The sequence below is a fragment of the Ictidomys tridecemlineatus genome, chromosome 3 (assembly GCF_052094955.1).
Source record: "Ictidomys tridecemlineatus isolate mIctTri1 chromosome 3, mIctTri1.hap1, whole genome shotgun sequence".
In the NCBI taxonomy this organism is placed as follows: Eukaryota; Metazoa; Chordata; class Mammalia; order Rodentia; family Sciuridae; genus Ictidomys; species Ictidomys tridecemlineatus.
The window spans coordinates 49,898,173-49,917,905 of record NC_135479.1 but is presented as its reverse complement, the minus strand read 5'-3'; the positions used below and the strand labels follow the sequence as shown (position 1 = coordinate 49,917,905).

Below are 19,733 nucleotides of genomic sequence, written 5' to 3'. Positions count from 1 at the left end.
ATATATTCTGTAAGCAATAAGGTATATAAGCACTAATTAACTGGACTTACAGTAGTTTAAGATTTATTGGACCTGTTAAGAATTCAGGCGTGCAAGAAAACAGATGAAGGGGTAAAGGGAAGGACATTTATGGAGTTTTTAGATTTAAAGCTATAGGCCTTCTTTCTTTCCTTGTTTCTGTCCTTTCTACCTGTTCATGTTTCTTCTATCCTACCTCAAGTTGACATTCTTCCAATTGTACAAAAGAACTTTGGAAGCTATTTTGGGATATAGCTTTATGTGATTCTCTGTTTATATGCTGTTTTACTATACATGACTCATTCACAGTTTGTTTATTAAGTTTAATAGAAGTTTTAAAATGAGAATTTCTAAGAATATAGTAGATCTTGGGAATAGCTTGACTACTTGTTCCATGTATGGCATTGTTTGGTTGAAATACTAATTTATTCTTGTTACTTAATTTGTAAACAAAATTACTTGTTAACTTAGTTTTTTGTTTTTTCCAGTTTCTCTTCAGCAACGGGTAGCAGAATTGGAAAAAATTAATGCAGAATTTTTACGTGCACAGCAGCAGCTTGAGCAAGAATTTAATCAAAAGAGAGCAAAATTTAAGGAGCTATATTTGGCTAAAGAGGGTAAGTTCACAAAGTCTCCTCCAAACTCTCAAGCTAAAACTGCCTTTAAATGTGAAGATTTTTGGTAGTACAGTGTTAATTTTGTCATTGAATAAAGCTTGATTTTATGTGTACTTATAATGTATAACAAAATAATACTATTGAAAAGGCCTGATGTGGTGGCACACTCCTGTGATCCCAGCTACTGAGGAGGCTGAGGTGAGAGGATTGTAGGTTCAAGGCCAGCCTCAGCAAGTTAGTGAGGCCCTAAGCAGCTCAGCGAGACCCTGTCTCAAATTAGAAAATAAAAAAGGGCTGGGGATGTCGTTCAGTGGTAAAGTATCCCTGTGTTCACTCCCTAGTACATCCCTTCCCCCCGAAAAAAAACAAAAAACAAAAAACAAAAACTATTTAAAGGTTAGGGTTAATAATGAAATTGAAAAACAAGTGGAACATGCATTATTTTTATTTTTTTCCTTGTTTTCTAATCTTAAGTGTTGATACTTAATCCTGAGACTTGACACTTTCAGTGCTCTTGAACACTTGAGGTATATCTCCAGGACCGTTGGCATTCTAATAATAGTTTTTATCACGTTATATCAAAACTGACATTTCATGGAATTAATATGACAAATGTTTGGTAATTTTTCAGTGAATACTTAAGTATCTACTCTGAGACATTGTACTTAGGTGCTTGCTGGGTATACAGAAGATTCATATAGTTCTTTAGTTGGATTGAATTTATGTGAGGAAAAGAAATGTAGACTAAATATGTGGAAAGTGTATAGGTAAATATATGAGAGAACATGATAGGGGACCTAATTCAAAAGGTTGGGATATTGACTTATAGCAATATGGATATAATTTCCATGTCCTACAGACCCAGGGCTCTCAGAGTGTTATTGTAGACAGCATTATCAGCATCACCAGGAAAAGTTGTTAAAAATGCTCAATTTTGGCAGCGCACAGTGGTGCACACCTGTAATCCTAGCAGCTTGGGAGCTGAGATGGGAGGATCTCGAGTTCGAAGCCAGCCTCAGCAACAGTGAGGTGCTAAGCAACTCAGTGAGACCCTGTCTCTAAATAAAATACAAAATAGGGCTGGAGATGTAGCTCAGTGATTAAGTGTCCCTGAGTTCAATCCCCAGTATCCCCCCAAAAAATATGCTCAATTTTGGGGTTCCATCTCACATTTTCTAAGAACTGGGATTAGCATTAGATTGGTGTTTTCTACAAGCTTTCCATAGTGATTTAGATGCATGCTAAAATTTTAAAACTGCTTTAGTCTAGAACAGTGCTCTCAAACTTTAACTTGAATAAAAGTCACCTAGAGAAACGATTAACCACAATATATTTGGGTGTGGTCTAAAATTTGTATCTATTAAGCTTTACCACTGAACTATATCCCCAGGTCTTTTTAGTTTTTGAGACAGGGTCTTGCTGAGTTATTGAGGACCTCGATAAATGGTTGAAGCTGGCCTCTAACCTGGGATCCTCCTGCCTCAGCCTACTGGGTTGCTGAGATTGTAAGTGTGAACCACCAACCCTGCTTAAGTTGATATTTAACATTTTTAAAGTTTACCCAGGCACTGTGGTGCATGCTTATAATCCCACTTACTTGGAAGCCTGAAGTAGGAGGATTACAATTTCAAGGCCAGCTTCGGCAATTTATTGGGATCCCATCCGAACATAAAATAATGAAAAGAGCTGGGGATGTAGCTCAGTGATAAAGTGCCACTGAGTTCAATCCTCACTTCCAAAATAATAAATAAATTAATTATTTTATGTTTCAAAAGATATGAACAGTGCTTGTTACAGTAGCACACATACTAAAATTAGAATTATATATGGCTCCTGCACAATAATTACTTGCAAATTCATGAAGCATTACATATTTTAAAAATATATGAAGGGCTGGGGATGTGGCTCAAGTGGTAGTGCGCTCGCCTGGCATGGGTGCGGCCCAGGTTCGATCCTCAGCACCACATACCAACAAAGATGTTGTGTCCGCCGAGAACTAAAAAATAAATATTAAAAATTCTTTCTCTCACTCTCTCTCCTCTCTCACTCTCTCTTTAAAAAAAAAATATGAAGTATACATTCTATCATAAGTACATAAAATTCAAATTAAAACTTCATGATTTGAAACATTTAGTGCAATCCAATCTTCAAGGAACAAGTAGTCTCAGTCTTTTCTCCTGGGTCAGAGCTATACAATTTATTTTGTGAGATTACTATAACCTTATTATCTAACAAGAAGCACTAATACTACTGTAACAGACCAATTTTACTTATGATCCTAGAGCTTAAAATCTTAAATAAAACTGATGTTAGTAGTGTTAAAAAACGGTATACTACTAGAAGTGCTTACTATGGATGCAAAAATAATTTACCATTGAACATCTGTTGATATAACTGACTTCATTAACTGATTAGTGGATTCCCTTGGATTTCCAGGACAAAAGACTATGTCATTTGAGAATAGTAAATAGTTTCACATCTTTTATGACTTCCTTTCCAATCTGGATTCCTTTTATTTATTTTTTCTTCATTTCCCCACTTTGGTCTAATGGTCCTGAACAGAACCTCAGTCTAGTGCTAAAATAAATGGTGGTAAGAATGGACATCACTGTCTTGTTCTATATTAGGACGAAAGCATTCAGACTTATAAACATGGCTGATTTTAGCTGTGAGTTTTTCTAGATACCCATTATCAGCTTGACAGTTTCCTTCTATTCCTGGTTTAGTGTTTCTACAATGGAAGAGTTTGGATCTTATAAAGGTCTTTGTCTACTGGAATGATTATGTAGTGTTTTTTTATGTAGTGCTGAACCATCCTTGCATTCCTGAGATATATTCCACTTGGTTATGCTGTGTTATTTTTTTTGGTGTGTGTTGTTGAATTTGATTTGTTGGTACTTTGTTGAGTATTTCTACATTCGTATTTCTAAGAGATATTTTTCCAAGTTTCTTTGTTCTAAAGTCTTTTTTGGTTTTAATATCAGGATAATACTCACCTCAAAGAGTGTCCCCCCAGTCTATTTTTTTTTTTTTTTGGCCATAGTTTTAGAAAGTAATGGTGTTAGCTCTGCCTTTAAATTTAGTAATATGTTATATTCAATAATATGCCAGTATATAGCCTCACATACATAATAGTGGAATTCATTGCTAATGCTGAATAATTCTTAAATCATATTATGATCTCCTCATGAGGAAAAAACTTAAAATTTTATAATTTTTTTTTTTTTAATTTTAGTGAGTTGGCTAGGGATACTTCTGGTAAAATAAAGAATCAGAGAACTGATAACAGGCCTTCTTGTTTCACCAGGAGATATATGTTATAGGTTTCTATTACAAACATTGTCACAGAGTAAGATAATTTCCCTTTATTTACTAGTTTAGAGTTTCCACTACAAGGAGTATTAAATTTTATTGATTGTCTTTTTCTGTTTTTTTCATTTTAAAAAGCATTAACATAAATAATATACTTAATAAATGTAGTAAAATAAGTTCAAAACTTGTATTCTGAAAACTTCAAAACACTGTTAAGTTAAAGGAAATCTACATAAATGGAAAGACATCCCATATTCATCAATCAGAGGACTTAATATTATTATGAGGCATTATTCCTCAAATTGATCTATAGATCATTGTAGTATCTTTCAGTATCCTGTATGGTGTCTTTGTAGAAATTGACAAGCTGATCCTAAAATCTGTGTGGAAATTCTAGAGATCTAGAATAGTCATAATAATCTTTTTAAAAAGAACACAATGCAAATATTCACTTTCTACAACTTTGAGACTTACTACAAAGCAACAATAATCAAACATGGCACTAGTATAAGGACAGACATAAATCAATGGAATAGAATTAAGACTGCAGAAATACACCCTTACATATATCATTAGTTGCTTTTCTACAGATGCAAAACAATTCAGTGGGACAAAGATTCATCTTTTCATCAAATTCTGCTGACATTTGGATACCTACATGCAAAAGAATTAAGTTGAACTTCTACCATTAATCCCCAAAATTAGTGCAAAATGCATAAAGACAGATGTGAAAAATGAAAACATAGAGGTAAATCTTTTTGATCTTAGGTCAGGCAATTATATTTTGTATAAGAGACTAAAAGTAGGAGCAACCAAAGAAAAATCAGACTTCATACCAAAACAAAACAAAACAAAACAAAAACCACCACCAACAACAAACTTTTGTGCTTTCAAGGACACCATCAAGAAAGTGAAAAGAAAGGGGCTGGGATTGTGGCTCAGGGGTAGAGCGCTTGCCTAGCATGCATGAGGCACTAGGTTTGATTCTCAGCATCACATACAAATAAATAAATTTTTTTAAAAAAATAATCTCTTTAAAAAAAAGAAAGTGAAAAGAAAATAAATAGCTAGTAGACATACGAGAAGGTGCTTAAAAGTCATCAGGAAAACACAAAAAATATGAGAACCAGGTATGGTGGCTTACTTCTGTAATCCTAGTGACTCAGGAGGCTTAGGCAGGATTCCAAATTTGAGGACAGCCTCAGCAACTTAGCCACACCCTGCCTTATAATTAAAAAAAGAGGGTGGGGATGGGTTGTTGGGGATGTAGCTCAGGTAGTGTACCCCTGGGTTTAACCACTAGTTCTGGGGGTAAAAATGACAGCCAGATGCAGTGGTGCATATTTGTAATCTCAGCAATTTGTGAGGCTAAGGCAGGAGAATTGCATATTTGAAGCCAGCCTCCACAATTTAGTGAGATCTTGTCTTAAAAAAAAAAAAAAAAAAAAAAAGCCAGGTTTTGTAGCTTAGTGTAAAAGTATAGCAGAGAAAAACAAAAACAAAAAATGGTAGTGGTGGAATTAAACCCAGAGCCTTGTGTATGCTACACAAGTGAGCCTCATCCCCATCGTTTTAAAACTTTATTTTATTTTAAAACAGATATCCCATTAAGTTGCCCAGCCTGGCCTGGAACTTTGGATCTTCCTGCCTCAGCCCTCTGAGTAGCTAAGATCGTAGGCATGTACCACTGTGCCCAGCTCCTAACATTAGTCTTGTCTTTTTTTTTTTTTTTTAATGGAATGCTTTATGAATTTGTGTTTCATCCTTGTGCAGGGGCCATGCTAATTTCTTCTGTATTGTTCCAGTTTTGGTATATGTGATGCTGAAGTGAGAATTTATTTTCCGTTTTTTAAATGGGTGCATTATAAGTATATATAATAGTGGAATTTATTGTTACATATTTATACATGCCACAATATAAGAATATAATTTGGTCAACATCATTTCCTAGCAATAACATTTTTCTTATTATGAGAAACTTGAAGCTTTCCTACTAAAATCAGGAGCAAGAATCTCACTATTGATTTTTTGGGGGGTGGGGGTGGGGGGATTACCGGGGATTGAACTCAGGGGCACTGGGCCACATCCCCAGCCCTGCTTTGTATTTTACTTAGAGACAGGGTCTCATCGAGTTGCTTAGTGCCTTGCTTTTGCTGAGGCTGGCTTTGAACCTGTGATCCTCCTGTTTCAGCCTCCTGAGCTGCTGGAGGTATAGGCAAGTGCTACTGCGCCCAGCTCACCATTGATTTTTAACATAGTCCTACCTAATGTAGTTAAATGAGAAAAGGAAATGAAAGGTATATGGATTGGGAAAGAATAATAAAACTTTATTTGTTCACAGATGACAGGATGTCTATGTAGAAAATGCAAAAAAAAAAAAAAAAAACCCCAAAACTGGGTATGATGGGAACTTCTGGAACTAGCAAGTGTAGCAATGTTCATGATAAAAGATTAATGAAGAAAAGTCAGTTGCTTTCCTACATACCAGAATGAACAAATGGAATTTGAAATTAAAAACACATTGCCATTTACATTAACATGCAAAAAATAAAAATGTTCAGATATAATCTAATAATAGGTATAAGATCTATATGAGTGAAACTATAAAACCATGATGAAAGAATAAAGAGCTGTGCATGGTGGCACATGCCTGTAATCCTAGTTACATAGGAAGTTGAGACAGGGAGATCTCAAGTTCAAGGCCAGCCTCTGCAAATTAGCAAGAACTTGTCTCAAAAAGGGCTGGAGAGGGCAGGGGATATAGTTCAGTTGGTAGAGTGCTTGCCTTGCATGCACAAAGCCCTGGGTTCAATCCCCAGCACCATTTAAAAAAAAAAAAAAGCTGGAGATATGGTTCAATATGATCATTGATCCAATCCCCAGTACTGCAACGGAAAAAAAGGAGCAAAGTAAATAGAGTGATGTCCTATATTCTTGGACAGGAATACTTAGTACGGTCAAGGGGTGAGTTCTTCACAACCTGATCTGTAGATTTAGAGTAATCCTAGCATGTTATTTTGTAGACAATGACAAAATGATTCAAAAGTTCATATGGCAAGGTAAAAAGACCTAGAATAGTCAATTCAGTATTGGAGGTGAATAACAAAGTATGAGGACTGATACAACCTGACTTTAGGACTTTACATAAAGCTACAGTATTATTAAGTGAAAGAATAGATAAATAGCTCAGTAGAACACAAGTAGAGAGTAGAACAGAGTAGAGAGCCCCCAAAACACACACTTGTAAATATAGTTCAGCTGATTCTTGCCAAAGGAGCAAAGATAATATTTGGAGAAAAATGGTCTTTTCAAATGATGTTGGACATCCACATACAAAACAGTTAGAGACTATTATCCAAAGTGTACAAAGAACTCTTAAAATGCAATGATAGGAAAATAAGCAAAGACCCAAACAGAAATCTCTAAAGAAGATATGCAGTTGGCAAGTAAGTATATGAAAATATGTTCAATATTATATGTTATTAAGGAATTATAAATTAAAACAATGAGCCACATGTGGTGGCACATGCTTATAATCCTATCAACTCAGGAGACTGAGGAAGGAGGATCACAAGTTCCTGAGCAACTTAGCAAGGCCCTGTCTCAAAAATAAATAAAAATGGCTGGGGGTGTGGCTTAGTGGTAAAGCGCTTCTGGGTTCAATCCCCAGTCCCAAAAAATAATAAAAAAATAAAACAATGAAGTAATAAATATTACAAAGTAATATAAGTAATGCTGTGTTAGACAGTATAACATTAGCATGAGAATAGACAATTTTACACCTATTAGAATAGTCCGGATCCAAAATACAGATAATACCAAATCCTTATAAGGACACAGAGCTACAAGAATTTTCATTCATTGCTGAGGAGAATGCAGAATGGTGTATCCACTTTAGAAGACTGTTTATGGTTTATTTTAAAACTAAACATAATTCATATTTCATTTTGCAGTCATTATACTTGCAATTTATACAAATATCTTGGAAACCTATGTTTGCACAAAAATCTGCACACAGATGTGTATAACAACTTTATCCATAATTGTCACAACTTGTCGCACTTTTTTCCTCCTGTTTTGTGGTACTGGGAATGGACACTGGCTTCCAACATGATAGGCAAGCACTCTATATCATTGAGTTATATCCCCAGCAGATTGTCACAACTTTGAAGCAACTGAGATGCCCATCAGTCAGTGAATGGATAAATAAATTGATATAGCCAGACAGTGGTATATAACTATGCTAAAAGAAATAAGCTGTCAAGTCATGAACAGAGAGGAACTTTAAATGTGTATTACTAAATGAAAGAAGGGAAATTGAAAAGATGATATAATAAGTGACTCCAAGTAAAAGACATTTTAGAAAAGGCAAAATGGGGCTGGGTTTTCGCAACAAAAAGAGCAGTGATTGCTAGGAGTGGAATGAGGGAGGAATGAATAGGAAGAGCTCAGGATTTTTAGGGCAGTGAAACTATTTGGACAATAGATACTACAGTGGTGATACATGTCATTATACATTTGTCAAAACCCATAGAATGTATACCAGGAGTGAACCTTAATGTAAACTATATATGGACTATGGGTGATAATTGCCAATGTAGGTTCACCAGTTGTATGATTATACTATTGTGGTGCAGGATATCTAGAGGGGAGAGAGTGGTGTGTATATTAGAATATGGGGTGTGTGGGAAATCTTTTATACTTCTCAATTTTTTTTGTGAATCTAAAGCTGCTCATAAAAAGTTTATTAATTAAAAAATAAATCTGAGATTTGGCTCGGTATATGTGGAGTGCATATGGATGGATCAGGCAAGATATGTGTATGGTTGATGGAGCTGGCTGGTAGATTCACGGGGCTTATAATAACTTTGGATATTTCGTAGGGGAAATCCCCCTATATTATTTGAAACTATTATGACCTTTGTTATTAAACTTTTATTATGTAAAAATTTAAATGTGCACACACCTGTAATTGCTGCAACTCAGGAGGCTGAGACAGGAGGATGGCAAGTTCAAGGTTAGGTTCAGCAACTTAGCCCCTGTCTCAAAAAAAAATAAATAAATAAGGGCTATGGATGTAGCTCAGTGGTAAAGCACCCCTGGGTTCAATCCCCAGTACAAAACAAAACAAGTATACAAGAGTAGACAAAGTAATATAAGTAATGCTGTGTTAGACAGTATAAAATTAGCATGAGAATAGACAAATAGATAATATTTATACAGTGGAGTTCCCAAACCAGACCCGTGTATATGGAGATTTGATGATGATGAAGATGGCAGTATCAAATTGTGAAAAGACTGGAATGGTGGTTATAGAATAATGAGAACTCACAGTTGTTGTACTGATAATTTTTAATCCCCATTTTGTACTTGTGGACACTTAGGGCAGAGAGTTTAAATAAATTGCCAGATTTCATTTAGTCAGTGGTGGAAGAGCCTAAATATAGCTCAAAAACTATGACCTTAACCACTGTATCATTAGATAGTTAATAATTTACTTGTGGTACCCAGCATAGTTAAATCTTATCTCTTGCAAATGGTGTCACTTTCTATATTAACCTTTTCTTTCTTTCTTTTTTTTTTTTTTTGTGTGTTGCTGAGATTGAACCCAGGGCCTTGTACATTCGAGGCAAGCACTCTTACCGACTGAGCTATATCCCCAGCCAAACATTTTAAAATCTAAATTTCTTCACTGGATTGTCAGCTTGATAACGTGAGCGCCTCATTAATAGAATGTCTTTACTTTTTTCCAGAGGATCTGAAGAGGCAAAATGCAGTATTACAAGCTGCGCAGGATGATTTGGGACACCTTCGGACACAGCTGTGGGAAGCTCAAGCAGAGATGGAGAATATTAAGGCAATTGCGACAGTCTCTGAGAATACCAAGCAAGAAGCTATAGATGAAGTGAAAAGGCAGTGGAGGGAAGAAGTTGCTTCCCTTCAGGCAGTTATGAAAGGTAAAGACAAAGATCAGTTCTATGGCTTTCTAAGATAACTAAATTTTAGCAATAAGAATATTTTCACACAGTCTGAATGTATATCCTGAGTTCATTTGTGGCTTAATGTGCTGTCTTCTTCAAAGATGTACTGTCAGATAAAAGGGAAGTAGGACAGGTGTAGTGACATGTACCTATAATCTCAGCTACTAGGAGGCTGAGGCAGAAGGATTGAAATTTTGAGCCTGGGTGATTTAGCAAGACCCTCTCTCAAAATTAAATTTAAAAGCCAGGTGTGGTGGTGCATCGCTGTAATCCCAGCGGCTTAGGATGCTGAGGCAGAAGGATTGCAAGTTCAAAGCCAACCTTGGCAACTTAATGAGACCCTGTCTCAAAATAAAAAATAAAAAGGGCTGGGGATGTAGCTCCATGGTTAAGTGCCTCTGGGTACAATCTCTGCTAAAGTGCTTGGTTAGCTCATACAAGGTCCTGAGTTCTATCCCCACCACTGCTGGGGCGGGGGTGGGGGGGAGGAAGTCAGCTGTGATACTATAAATGGATGTATTATTCTGTCTTTAACAGATTTAGTAATAAAGAGTATAATGAGAGTATTATAGAGATAATACATTAAATGAAGACTGCAGTTAATTGTTAGGTATAAAGCAGGGCTTAAATATGGGATTTAATGAGTTAGGTATGTAATGTTATTGAATAAGATGTGGGCACAGGAAATGTAATAAACTAGAGAGAGCTGCCATGCAGAAGACAAAGAGATTACACTTAATAGCTGTAGCTGATTATTACTTTTCTGGTCTAGTGTTGCCATGTTGTTTAGATTTTTGTACATGAAATCTTCACTGCACTAAAGGGGATAGAATGATCTATGAGTTAGAATATCTTTATGGGCTTCTAGTCTGAGACATTTGTTTGAAGGAAGTATTGTAGTTTGGCCTCTATCTCCTTTTGGGACTAATATTGAATTAAATTTTCCACATTTCTGAGAAAATAATGACAAAAATGAAATAACTTCTCCCTGAACCTTTGTGATTGTAGAATTAGTTAACATGATAAATGTGACTCCTGCAGTATCTTCACATTTGTATGTCATTTTTTCCTTAGTGTTCTTTGTGAGAAGACAAGCCCTAAGTCTGAGTCTCGAGTTATCAAGTAAAGATTACTCTAGGCTTCCTTTAACAAATCTGATTATAGTGGTTTCCTCAAACAGGAGTTAATTTTTCTCATTAAAGTCCAGCAGGTAATCTAGGGCAAGTTAAATTGTCCTGTGATGTCACTAGAGTCCCTAACTTCTGCAGTCCTTCTGTTCCTTCATCCTTGCATGTGGTTTTCAACTTTGTTTTTGCCTCATAGCTCACAGATGATTGCTCTTCCTCTAGTCTGCATCAGAAAAGCAAGTTTTCAAGAAACCACCAACATACACTCCCCTCATACTTGTTGACCAAGTGTATAGTCACCATAATTACAAGGAAACTGGAAAGTGTAGTTCCTATTTTTATTTTTTGTGGTGTGGTAATCCAACCCAAGGCCTCATTCATGTGAGAAAAGCGCTGAACTACACCCCCAGCATGAAAATGTTTAGTTTATTTTTGTGCTGGAGATTGAACTTAGGGTTACTTAACCATTGAGCCACATCCCCACCACTTTTTGTCATTGTTGTTTTGTTTTTGAGACAGGGTCTTGCTAAGTTACTTAGGGCCTCGATAAAGTTGCTGAGGATGGCCTCAAACTTGAGACCCTCCTGCTTTAGCCTCCAGTGTCGCTGGGATTACAGGGTTTGCCACCACACCTGACTTGAAAATGTAGATTTTAAACTGGGCACATTGACTTCCTAAACAAAACTTGGTTTTATTAGTAAAGAAGATGGAGTGAAAATTAATAATCAATGTGTCTATCACATAATGTTTTAAGATTACATTTAAATATAAATACTTCATAGAATTTATTTCAGTTAGTATCTTTGGTTATAGTATAATATTCAAGAAATAAATCCATTTCCTCCACTTCCAGGTATTTAGACATGTTGTAATTGTCTTGGGTGCCTTGATGGTAGAACATAGATTTTGGAGTTGACTTTTGAGTTCAAGCCTTGTTTATTTATGGTTATGAAACATTGGGTAGACTATTTAATCTATCCTTTGGTTTCTCATCTGTTTATAAAATGTATGTCATAGATTTATTATGAAGATTGGAGATCATAGCTTAATAAAACCCTTTAATTCTACATATAATAACTAAAAAAAAGGAAAACAAATTAAAAAAAAAGAACTAGGAATGTTAGCTTCATTTTTGTGTGAGAGTTAATAGATTTTCAGAAATTAAGCATAAGATCATTTTATGACTACAAAATTTAGTGTACCAATGCTTAGACATGAATACGTGGTGGTGTTTTATAGAAACAGTTCGTGACTATGAGCACCAGTTTCACCTTAGGCTGGAACAGGAGCGAGCACAATGGTCACAATATCGAGAATCTGCAGAAAGGGAAATAGCTGATTTAAGAAGACGACTGTCTGAAGGTCAAGAGGAGGAAAATTTAGAAAACGAAATGAAAAAGGTACCAAAGAATATGTTCATCTATAGAAATATTTGAATCCAGGTGCAAGTGCTTTAATGAATATGGTTATAGTACTAGATAATGTGTTCCCCTTCTCCTAGACAATGCATGTGACTCACTCCGTTATTCTTGGGTTACAGTAAAATATTGAAATAAGCCCCTTTTTTCCTACTTTCAGGTAGGTAGTGTTGTATTTGTCTTGGGGACCATAAAAAACATCATATTTCTTTATAAAACAATGCATGTATTTTTTTAAACATTTTTTTTAAAGTTGTCAATGCATCTTAATTTGCTTATTTATATGTGATGCCGAGGATCGAACTTGTGCCTCACACATGTCAGGCAAGTGCTCTACCCCTGAGCTATAAACCTAGCCCTCAATGCATGTATTTTTATAAGCACATATTTCTTTAAAACAGTTTGTTTTTTATTGTGTTTATTATTCGCCACCTTTCTTTGTTAGAATAAAAATTCCATGTTAGTAGAAATCTTTATTTACCTAGAATAGAATCTAACACATAGGTTTTTTTTTTAATATTTATTTTTTAGTTGTAGTTGGACACAATACCTTTATTTATTTTTATGTGGTGCTGAGGATCGAACCCAGGGCCTTACACATGCTAGGCAAGTGCTCTAACTCCAATGAGCCACAACTCCAGCTCCACATAGGTGTTTAATAAATGTTTTTTGCATAAGGCTCATTGCTTAATGATTACACTTAAACCAAAGTTTTAGAACAGGTGTCAATTTTCCTTCTTTCTCAGTTTACCTTGGTTCCTGTGTGACAGAATGCTTGAGCATAATACCATCTAATGCTTGAACACAGGGCTACTAAATATGAGACATTTTATCATTGAGAAAATATAAATAACCTTTGCCCAGTTTGATAATATAAGCTAAGTATTTATTTATTTATATGTATACATAATTTTAAATATACATACATATTTTGTTATTGGACCTTTATTTAATTTATTTATTCATTTATATGTTGTGCTGAGATGGAACCCAGTGTCTCACCCATACTAGGCAAGTGCTCCACTACTGAGTTACAACTTCAGTCTACATCCATGTTTTTAAAACCACATTATCTTAAAATTTTCAAAATAAATTTTTGTCAATAAGATCATGATCTTCTATTACTAATCCAAATAATGTACATATTTGTTACTTCTGTAATATGCCACTTTGTTATTTAAAGTGCTTTAATTTTTAAAATAAACTTTGCTTTAGAACCATTTCTGATTAACAGAAAATTTATAAGATAGTAGACAGTTCCTATATGTTCCATGCCCAGTTTTTCTTATTAATTTTTATATTAATATGATATATTTGTCACAGTTAATAAACTCATATCCACTCATTATTACTAAGATACATTCTTTGTATTCAGATTACTTTAGTTTTCACCTAATATCCTTTTTTTTCTGTTCATAGATCTTTGTCCGGGATATCACATTAACTCTTCTTAGTTATTACAGTTTCTTAGATTTTCCTTGCCTTTAATGACCTTTCTTTGATTTTTAACAATGCTCTTTAAAACTTTGTTTACAATGATCTAACACTTGGAATTGTGAGGTTATATTTGTATTAATAAATAACTATGGGGGCTGGGGTTGTGGCTCAGTGGTAGAGTGCTTGCCTAGCATGTGTGAGGCACTGGTTCAATCCTCAGCACCACATAAAAGTAAATAAATAAAAGGTCCATAGACAACTACAACTAAAAAAAAAAAAAAAAGATAATAATAAAAAAAAGAAATAACTATGATACATTTTTTACTTTCTCTCACCTTTTCCCCCTACCTCCAAATGATCTTTGTCAAGTGATCCCAAACTAACTGTGGAGATGTTTAAAACTAACATGTCTTTTCCAAACAGTACTTAGTTCAAAATAAAATAAATGAAGAGTGTAAGGATTTAAAAACAAAGTGAATATGAGTTGTTCTTTTCCAGGGGATATAGTTTTTTTTTTTTAAAGTCCCCTTTATATTTGTGCATATGTTTCCCTGTCCTAAACAATTTGTGATAAATTTTTGCTCATTTACATTGAGTGACTAAGGTTAATTTTCATATTTATTAGCAGGAAGAACTCCAGCTTTTCGAGTCATTGTTTCTCTGTATGTGTGTGTATGTATATATTAAAAAATGAAAATTTAGTTTCTCGTCAGTTTACTAATTTATAGTAATGGATTATTAGTATATTTATTATTATAAATATATTATTATAAATATTATAAATATACTAATTTATAGTAACGTGTCAAAAGAAAAATAAAGAAGGGCTGGGATTGTCACTCAGTGAAGAGCACCCGAGTTAAAAAAAAAAAAAAAAGGAAATTATGTTTTATTAACATAGTAACCAGGAGTTGAAAAAATATTTATTGTGTGCATTTTCAGTTATATATGAGATACTTACTAACTCAGTTACTCAATTAAAAAATCAATTTTTCTATTTCAAATTGTAAATTAAATATTTGGCAAAACCCTGATTATGACTTGACATTTAAAGTTAGATTCAGTTTAATTTTCTGAATGTCAGTAAAGTGCTTGGTGTAGTTATTTGTAATACTAGTTTTTATGAGTAAGTTGTACCATTTAATTCTTTTTAACCATAGGCCCAAGAAGATGCTGAAAAACTTCGGTCTGTTGTGATGCCAATGGAGAAGGAAATTGCAGCTTTGAAAGATAAACTGACAGAGGCTGAAGACAAGATTAAAGAGCTGGAGGCCTCAAAGGTTGTGAAACATTGAAATCCATCTGCCCTAATGCCATGAGCAAAATTAGAATCATTAAGGGGGAAAAACTAATTTAGACTATGAGTCTTAAAAATCTTGCTTTTGGCGGGCACGGTGGAGCACACCTGTAATCCTAGCCACTCAGGAGGCTGAGGCAGGAGGATTGTGAGTTCAAAGCCAGCCTCAAGCAACTTGGTGAGGCATTTAGCAACTCAGTGAGACCCTGGCTCTAAATAAAATACCAAAAAGGGGCTGAGGATGTGGCCCAGTAGTTAAGCACCACTGGCTTCAATCCCTGGTACCAAAAAAAAGAATCTTGCTTTTGTTTATAATACAAAAAAACTACATGGTTATAAACACTTGTAATTCCAGCTACTCAGGAGACTGAGGAAGGATTGCAAGTTGAGGCCAGTGTGGGCAATTCAGGGAGACCCTGTCACAAAATAAAAGGAACTGAGCATGGTGGCGCACACCTGTAACCCCAACAGCTTGGGAGTCTGAGGCAAGAGGGATTGCAAACTCAAAGCCAGCCTCAGCAACATAGTAAGACCCTGTCTCAAAATAAAAAATAAAAAGGGGTGGGGATGTGGTCTCTGGGTTCAATCCCTGGTACTAATAAATAAGTAAGTAAGTAAATAAAATAGAGTGAGGGTGGGGTGGGGGAGCTGGTGATGTAACTCAGTAGTTGAGTATCTGCCTTGCACATGTGAAGTCCTTGGTTGAATCCCTAGTCCCACCACCATCACCACTAAAGCAAGCAAACAAACAAATAAAAGCATTGAGATGATTTCTCTCTTATGGATATTTTAAATAATTATAATAATGATGTCCTATCATAAATTGCTACCTTGTTTCAAATTTAATGTTTATTTTCTTATCAAAATGATTCAATCTCATTAATTTTTTTTATCTTGGAAAATAAACTGTTCAATGTTGACTGTTTTTTGATGCCAGCCCTAGACTTGATCTTTTAACAAGAATGTAACTGTAATAATGACTGACTTTGTTGTCCATAAAGACACACCAGAGAAAATACAAATGGATTGTTGGAAATTTTATTAGGGCCAAGTGTGGTAGTGCAAACATCTAATCCGAGAGATTTGAGGGCGCTGAGGCAGGAGCATCATAGGTTCGAGGCCAGCCTGAGCAACTTAGCAAGGCCCTAAGCAACTTAGTGAGATTATCTCTCAAAATAAAAAGGCCTGGGGATGTAGCTCAATGGTAAAGTGCCCTGGGTTTAATCCCAGTAACAAAAAAATGAAAGTAGAAGTATAGCTCAGTGGTAGAGTGCTTGCCTAGCATGTATGAAACTCTGGTTTGGATCTCCGGGACCACTGAAATTAAAGAAAAAAGAAAAAAGTAAAGATTAAAAGTAGGAAAGAAACAAATAATGAAAAATGATAACAGCAGAAAACAGGAATATAAAAAAATGGTAATGTATCAATAATCCTAGTAAATGTAATAAATTGAGACCTACTAAAAGATTTATCAGTTTAACTGATAAACATAAGTTGATATTGCTTATAAGAGATTCACCTAAAATAAAACCCCAAAGTAAGATTGAAAATAAATATAACTTAGATCCTGTCTCAAAAAGAAATAGGGTATAAATCAGCAGTAGAAGTTCTCTGGGTTCAATCCCCAGAGCCACAAACAAAGAAAAACCAAAATAGAAAAACATACTGTATAAATTCCAGCCAATAGAAAACTGATAGAGGAAGTGTAATATCAAATGGATAGGATAAGGAGGAAAAACTATTAAAGAGGGAACCTACTTAATTCATCAGTAAGATAATTATGAACTTGAATGTGCCTTATGTAGTCTTGAAACATGTGAACAACTACAAGGAGAAATTGACACAGTTACAGTAGGCAATTTGAACTGATCTTTAGAGCAAGGAGAAAAAAATATTAGTAGGGCTACAGGAATTTTGAAAAATCAGGATCATAATTTAGATTTAATATACACATCAAATTTAGATTTAATAGTCAAAAAAGAAAGATAATATTTTGTAGAGCATAGTAGTTAAAATCTCAGCATTTAGTAGTGTGGGTGACCTTGGGAAAAGTTACTTAATCTTACTCTGTTTTTCTTTTCTCAGCTATAAAATGGGGACATTTTATAATACCCTTTATAATACCTTATAAGGATATTATAAGGATGGTTCGAGTTAATATGAACCCTTAGGATAGTATATGGGATATATTATTATTATTAGATACATTATCCTTTTCATGATATTTATTAGCATTATGATACATTAAGCTTTTTATTTATTTATTTATATTTTTTGTGGTGCTGGGAATTGAACCCAGGGCCTTGTGCATGGGAAGCAAGCACTCTACCAACTGAGCTATATCCCCAGCCCATTAAGCTTTTTATAGGGTATTTTCAGATACATTTTTTCATAAGGTCAGAAAGGAATTGTTAACAAATGTCAAAGAATTGATGTTCTACAGATCCAGTTGTCCAATCCCAGATTATTCAGTTATTCACAAAATAAAAAAGATAGTCAAAATAAAATGCTTGGAAAAAGGGGGGAAAATCATGGAAAAAGTAATCACAAAATATGTAGAGTGATGGGGATATTTAGCTCAAGAATATTAAGGAAAAAAGAGCTAGGCACAGTGGCGTACGTCTGTAATCTCAGCAGCTCAGGAGGCTGAGGCAGGAGGATCATAAGTTCAATGCCAGCCTCAGCAACGGTGAGGCATTAAGCAACTCAGTGAGACCCTGTCTCTAAATAAAATACAAAACACGGCTAGGGGTGTGGCTCAGTGGTCAAATGTGCCTGAGTTCAAACCCTAACCTTAACCCTAACCCATGCCCCCAGTTCCCCCCAAAAAAATGTAAAGGAGAAAATAATAATGGTAAAAACCGAAAGTAAGTGGAAGGAAATAGTACAAGAAAGAACAGAAGTTAGTGAGATAGAAAAGCAAAAGAATAATAGAGAATAATCAACATATGAGAAATTGGAAAAAGTAATTAGACAATCTCTAATATTAAAGTCTTATCAGGAAAAGTGAAAAAATTTTCTAATCATTAGAAATGAAATGGGACATGATTGCAAATCCTTAGTTAAAAATAGTAAATGCTACAAACAGTGATATACTAATAAACTTGAAAAAATGAAATGAAAAAAATTCTCATGAAATACATTTAGTCAGAATTTTCCCAAGATGACATAGGCCAGGTAAAGTAGTAATTATTGAAGAAAATTAGTCTAGAATCAGATTTTTGTTCTTCCTGCCTCCTCTTTCCAAGACATTAAACTCAGTTGATTTTCCAGGCACATTTTTCAGAATCTTTTGGAAAGAGAATCCTTATATTTTACACACTGTTTCAGAGAATAGAAGAGGAAAAAAAATTTCTCCTTTCATAGATTTGTCTCAGGAATCTGGAAGTTAAATTTTTTTTTTAACATTTGTTAAACCATTGGGGGTAGGGGTGGAAAACAGCCAGACTTGGTTGTGTACATCGGTAATCCCAGTGATTAGGAAGGCCGAGGCCATAGGATTGCAAGCTCAAAGGGCCCATGGGTAATCTAACAAGCCTCTGTCTCAAAAGACAAACAAAAACTGGAGAAGTAGCTCAGTGGTAGAGCACTAGCCTGTGTTCAATCCCCAGTACTGAAGAAGAAGGGAAAAACATCACAACCAAGTAGGGAGTATTCCCAGCAATTTAAGGATGGCATATCATTCTTACATGTATCAGGATGGCATATTATTGTGATGTACCACAAAAAAGACTGCAGAAGAGCAATGTTTGTCTTGGATTCCGAAGGCCTTTGATAAATTTAAACATTAAACAAAGGGCTGTTTATCAAACCTTCAGTAAGCACAGTTAACAAATGTTTAGCAGTGTTGGGAACACTATGTGGAGACCTGTGCTCAGGAATTTTGTTGAGGTTGTTTTTGTGGTCCTAGATGATATAGCAAGGCAACATAAAGAAATGAGAAGAACTGGAAAGAATCTGATGAAACTGATTTGATTGTCTACATAGAAAAGCCAGAAAATGCACAACAGATTGTTAGACCAAGTAAGAATTCAACTAGTTGAAAGCTGTTCCAGCAAGGTCAACATAAAAAAAAAAAAGGAGATGTTTCTATACTCCAGTAATGTCCAATTATAGAATGTAGCAGGAAGAAGGATCCCATTCACAACAGCAGAAAAAACTCTTGATTACCTAAGAATAAACAAAGGTGGGTAAGACCTTTATAGAATACATTATAAATGAAGACCTGTGTGTATACTCCTGATAAAAAGCATTGTAAAGCAATTGGTATACTCCCAATTTAATCTGTAAATTCAGATTAGCTCATAGCATTCCTACAGGGAAATAACAGATCAGGAATACACCCAGCAAAATTTTTAAGAAGACATGGCAGTAGACTTGCTGTACCTACTATTTATTGAGATAGTTTGTCCCTGGTTTCTGGATAAACAAATGGATCAATGAAACGGAATAGTGAGCCCAGAGATAGATTCATATGTCTGTGGAAATTGGTAAGTGGCAGGTGACATTACAAATTAGTGGAGAAG

The 19,733-nt window shown here is 34.9% G+C and overlaps 1 protein-coding gene and 1 non-coding gene across 2 annotated transcripts in view; one reads left to right on the top strand and one right to left on the bottom strand.

The window, feature by feature from the left end:
• Rabep1 (rabaptin, RAB GTPase binding effector protein 1) overlaps positions 1–19,733 on the top strand; it is a 97,410-nt gene that overhangs the window by 33,161 nt on the left and 44,516 nt on the right. Inside the window, exons 2-5 of the mRNA XM_078042720.1 lie at positions 507–635; positions 9,701–9,904; positions 12,295–12,455; positions 15,071–15,190. Of these exons, the coding sequence (XP_077898846.1) occupies positions 507–635; positions 9,701–9,904; positions 12,295–12,455; positions 15,071–15,190 (614 nt within the window). The remainder of the gene's footprint in view (positions 1–506; positions 636–9,700; positions 9,905–12,294; positions 12,456–15,070; positions 15,191–19,733) is intronic.
• On the bottom strand, positions 5,676–5,782 carry LOC120884586 (U6 spliceosomal RNA). Its single transcript, XR_005727016.1, has one exon. It is a non-coding gene; the product is annotated as a U6 spliceosomal RNA (small nuclear RNA).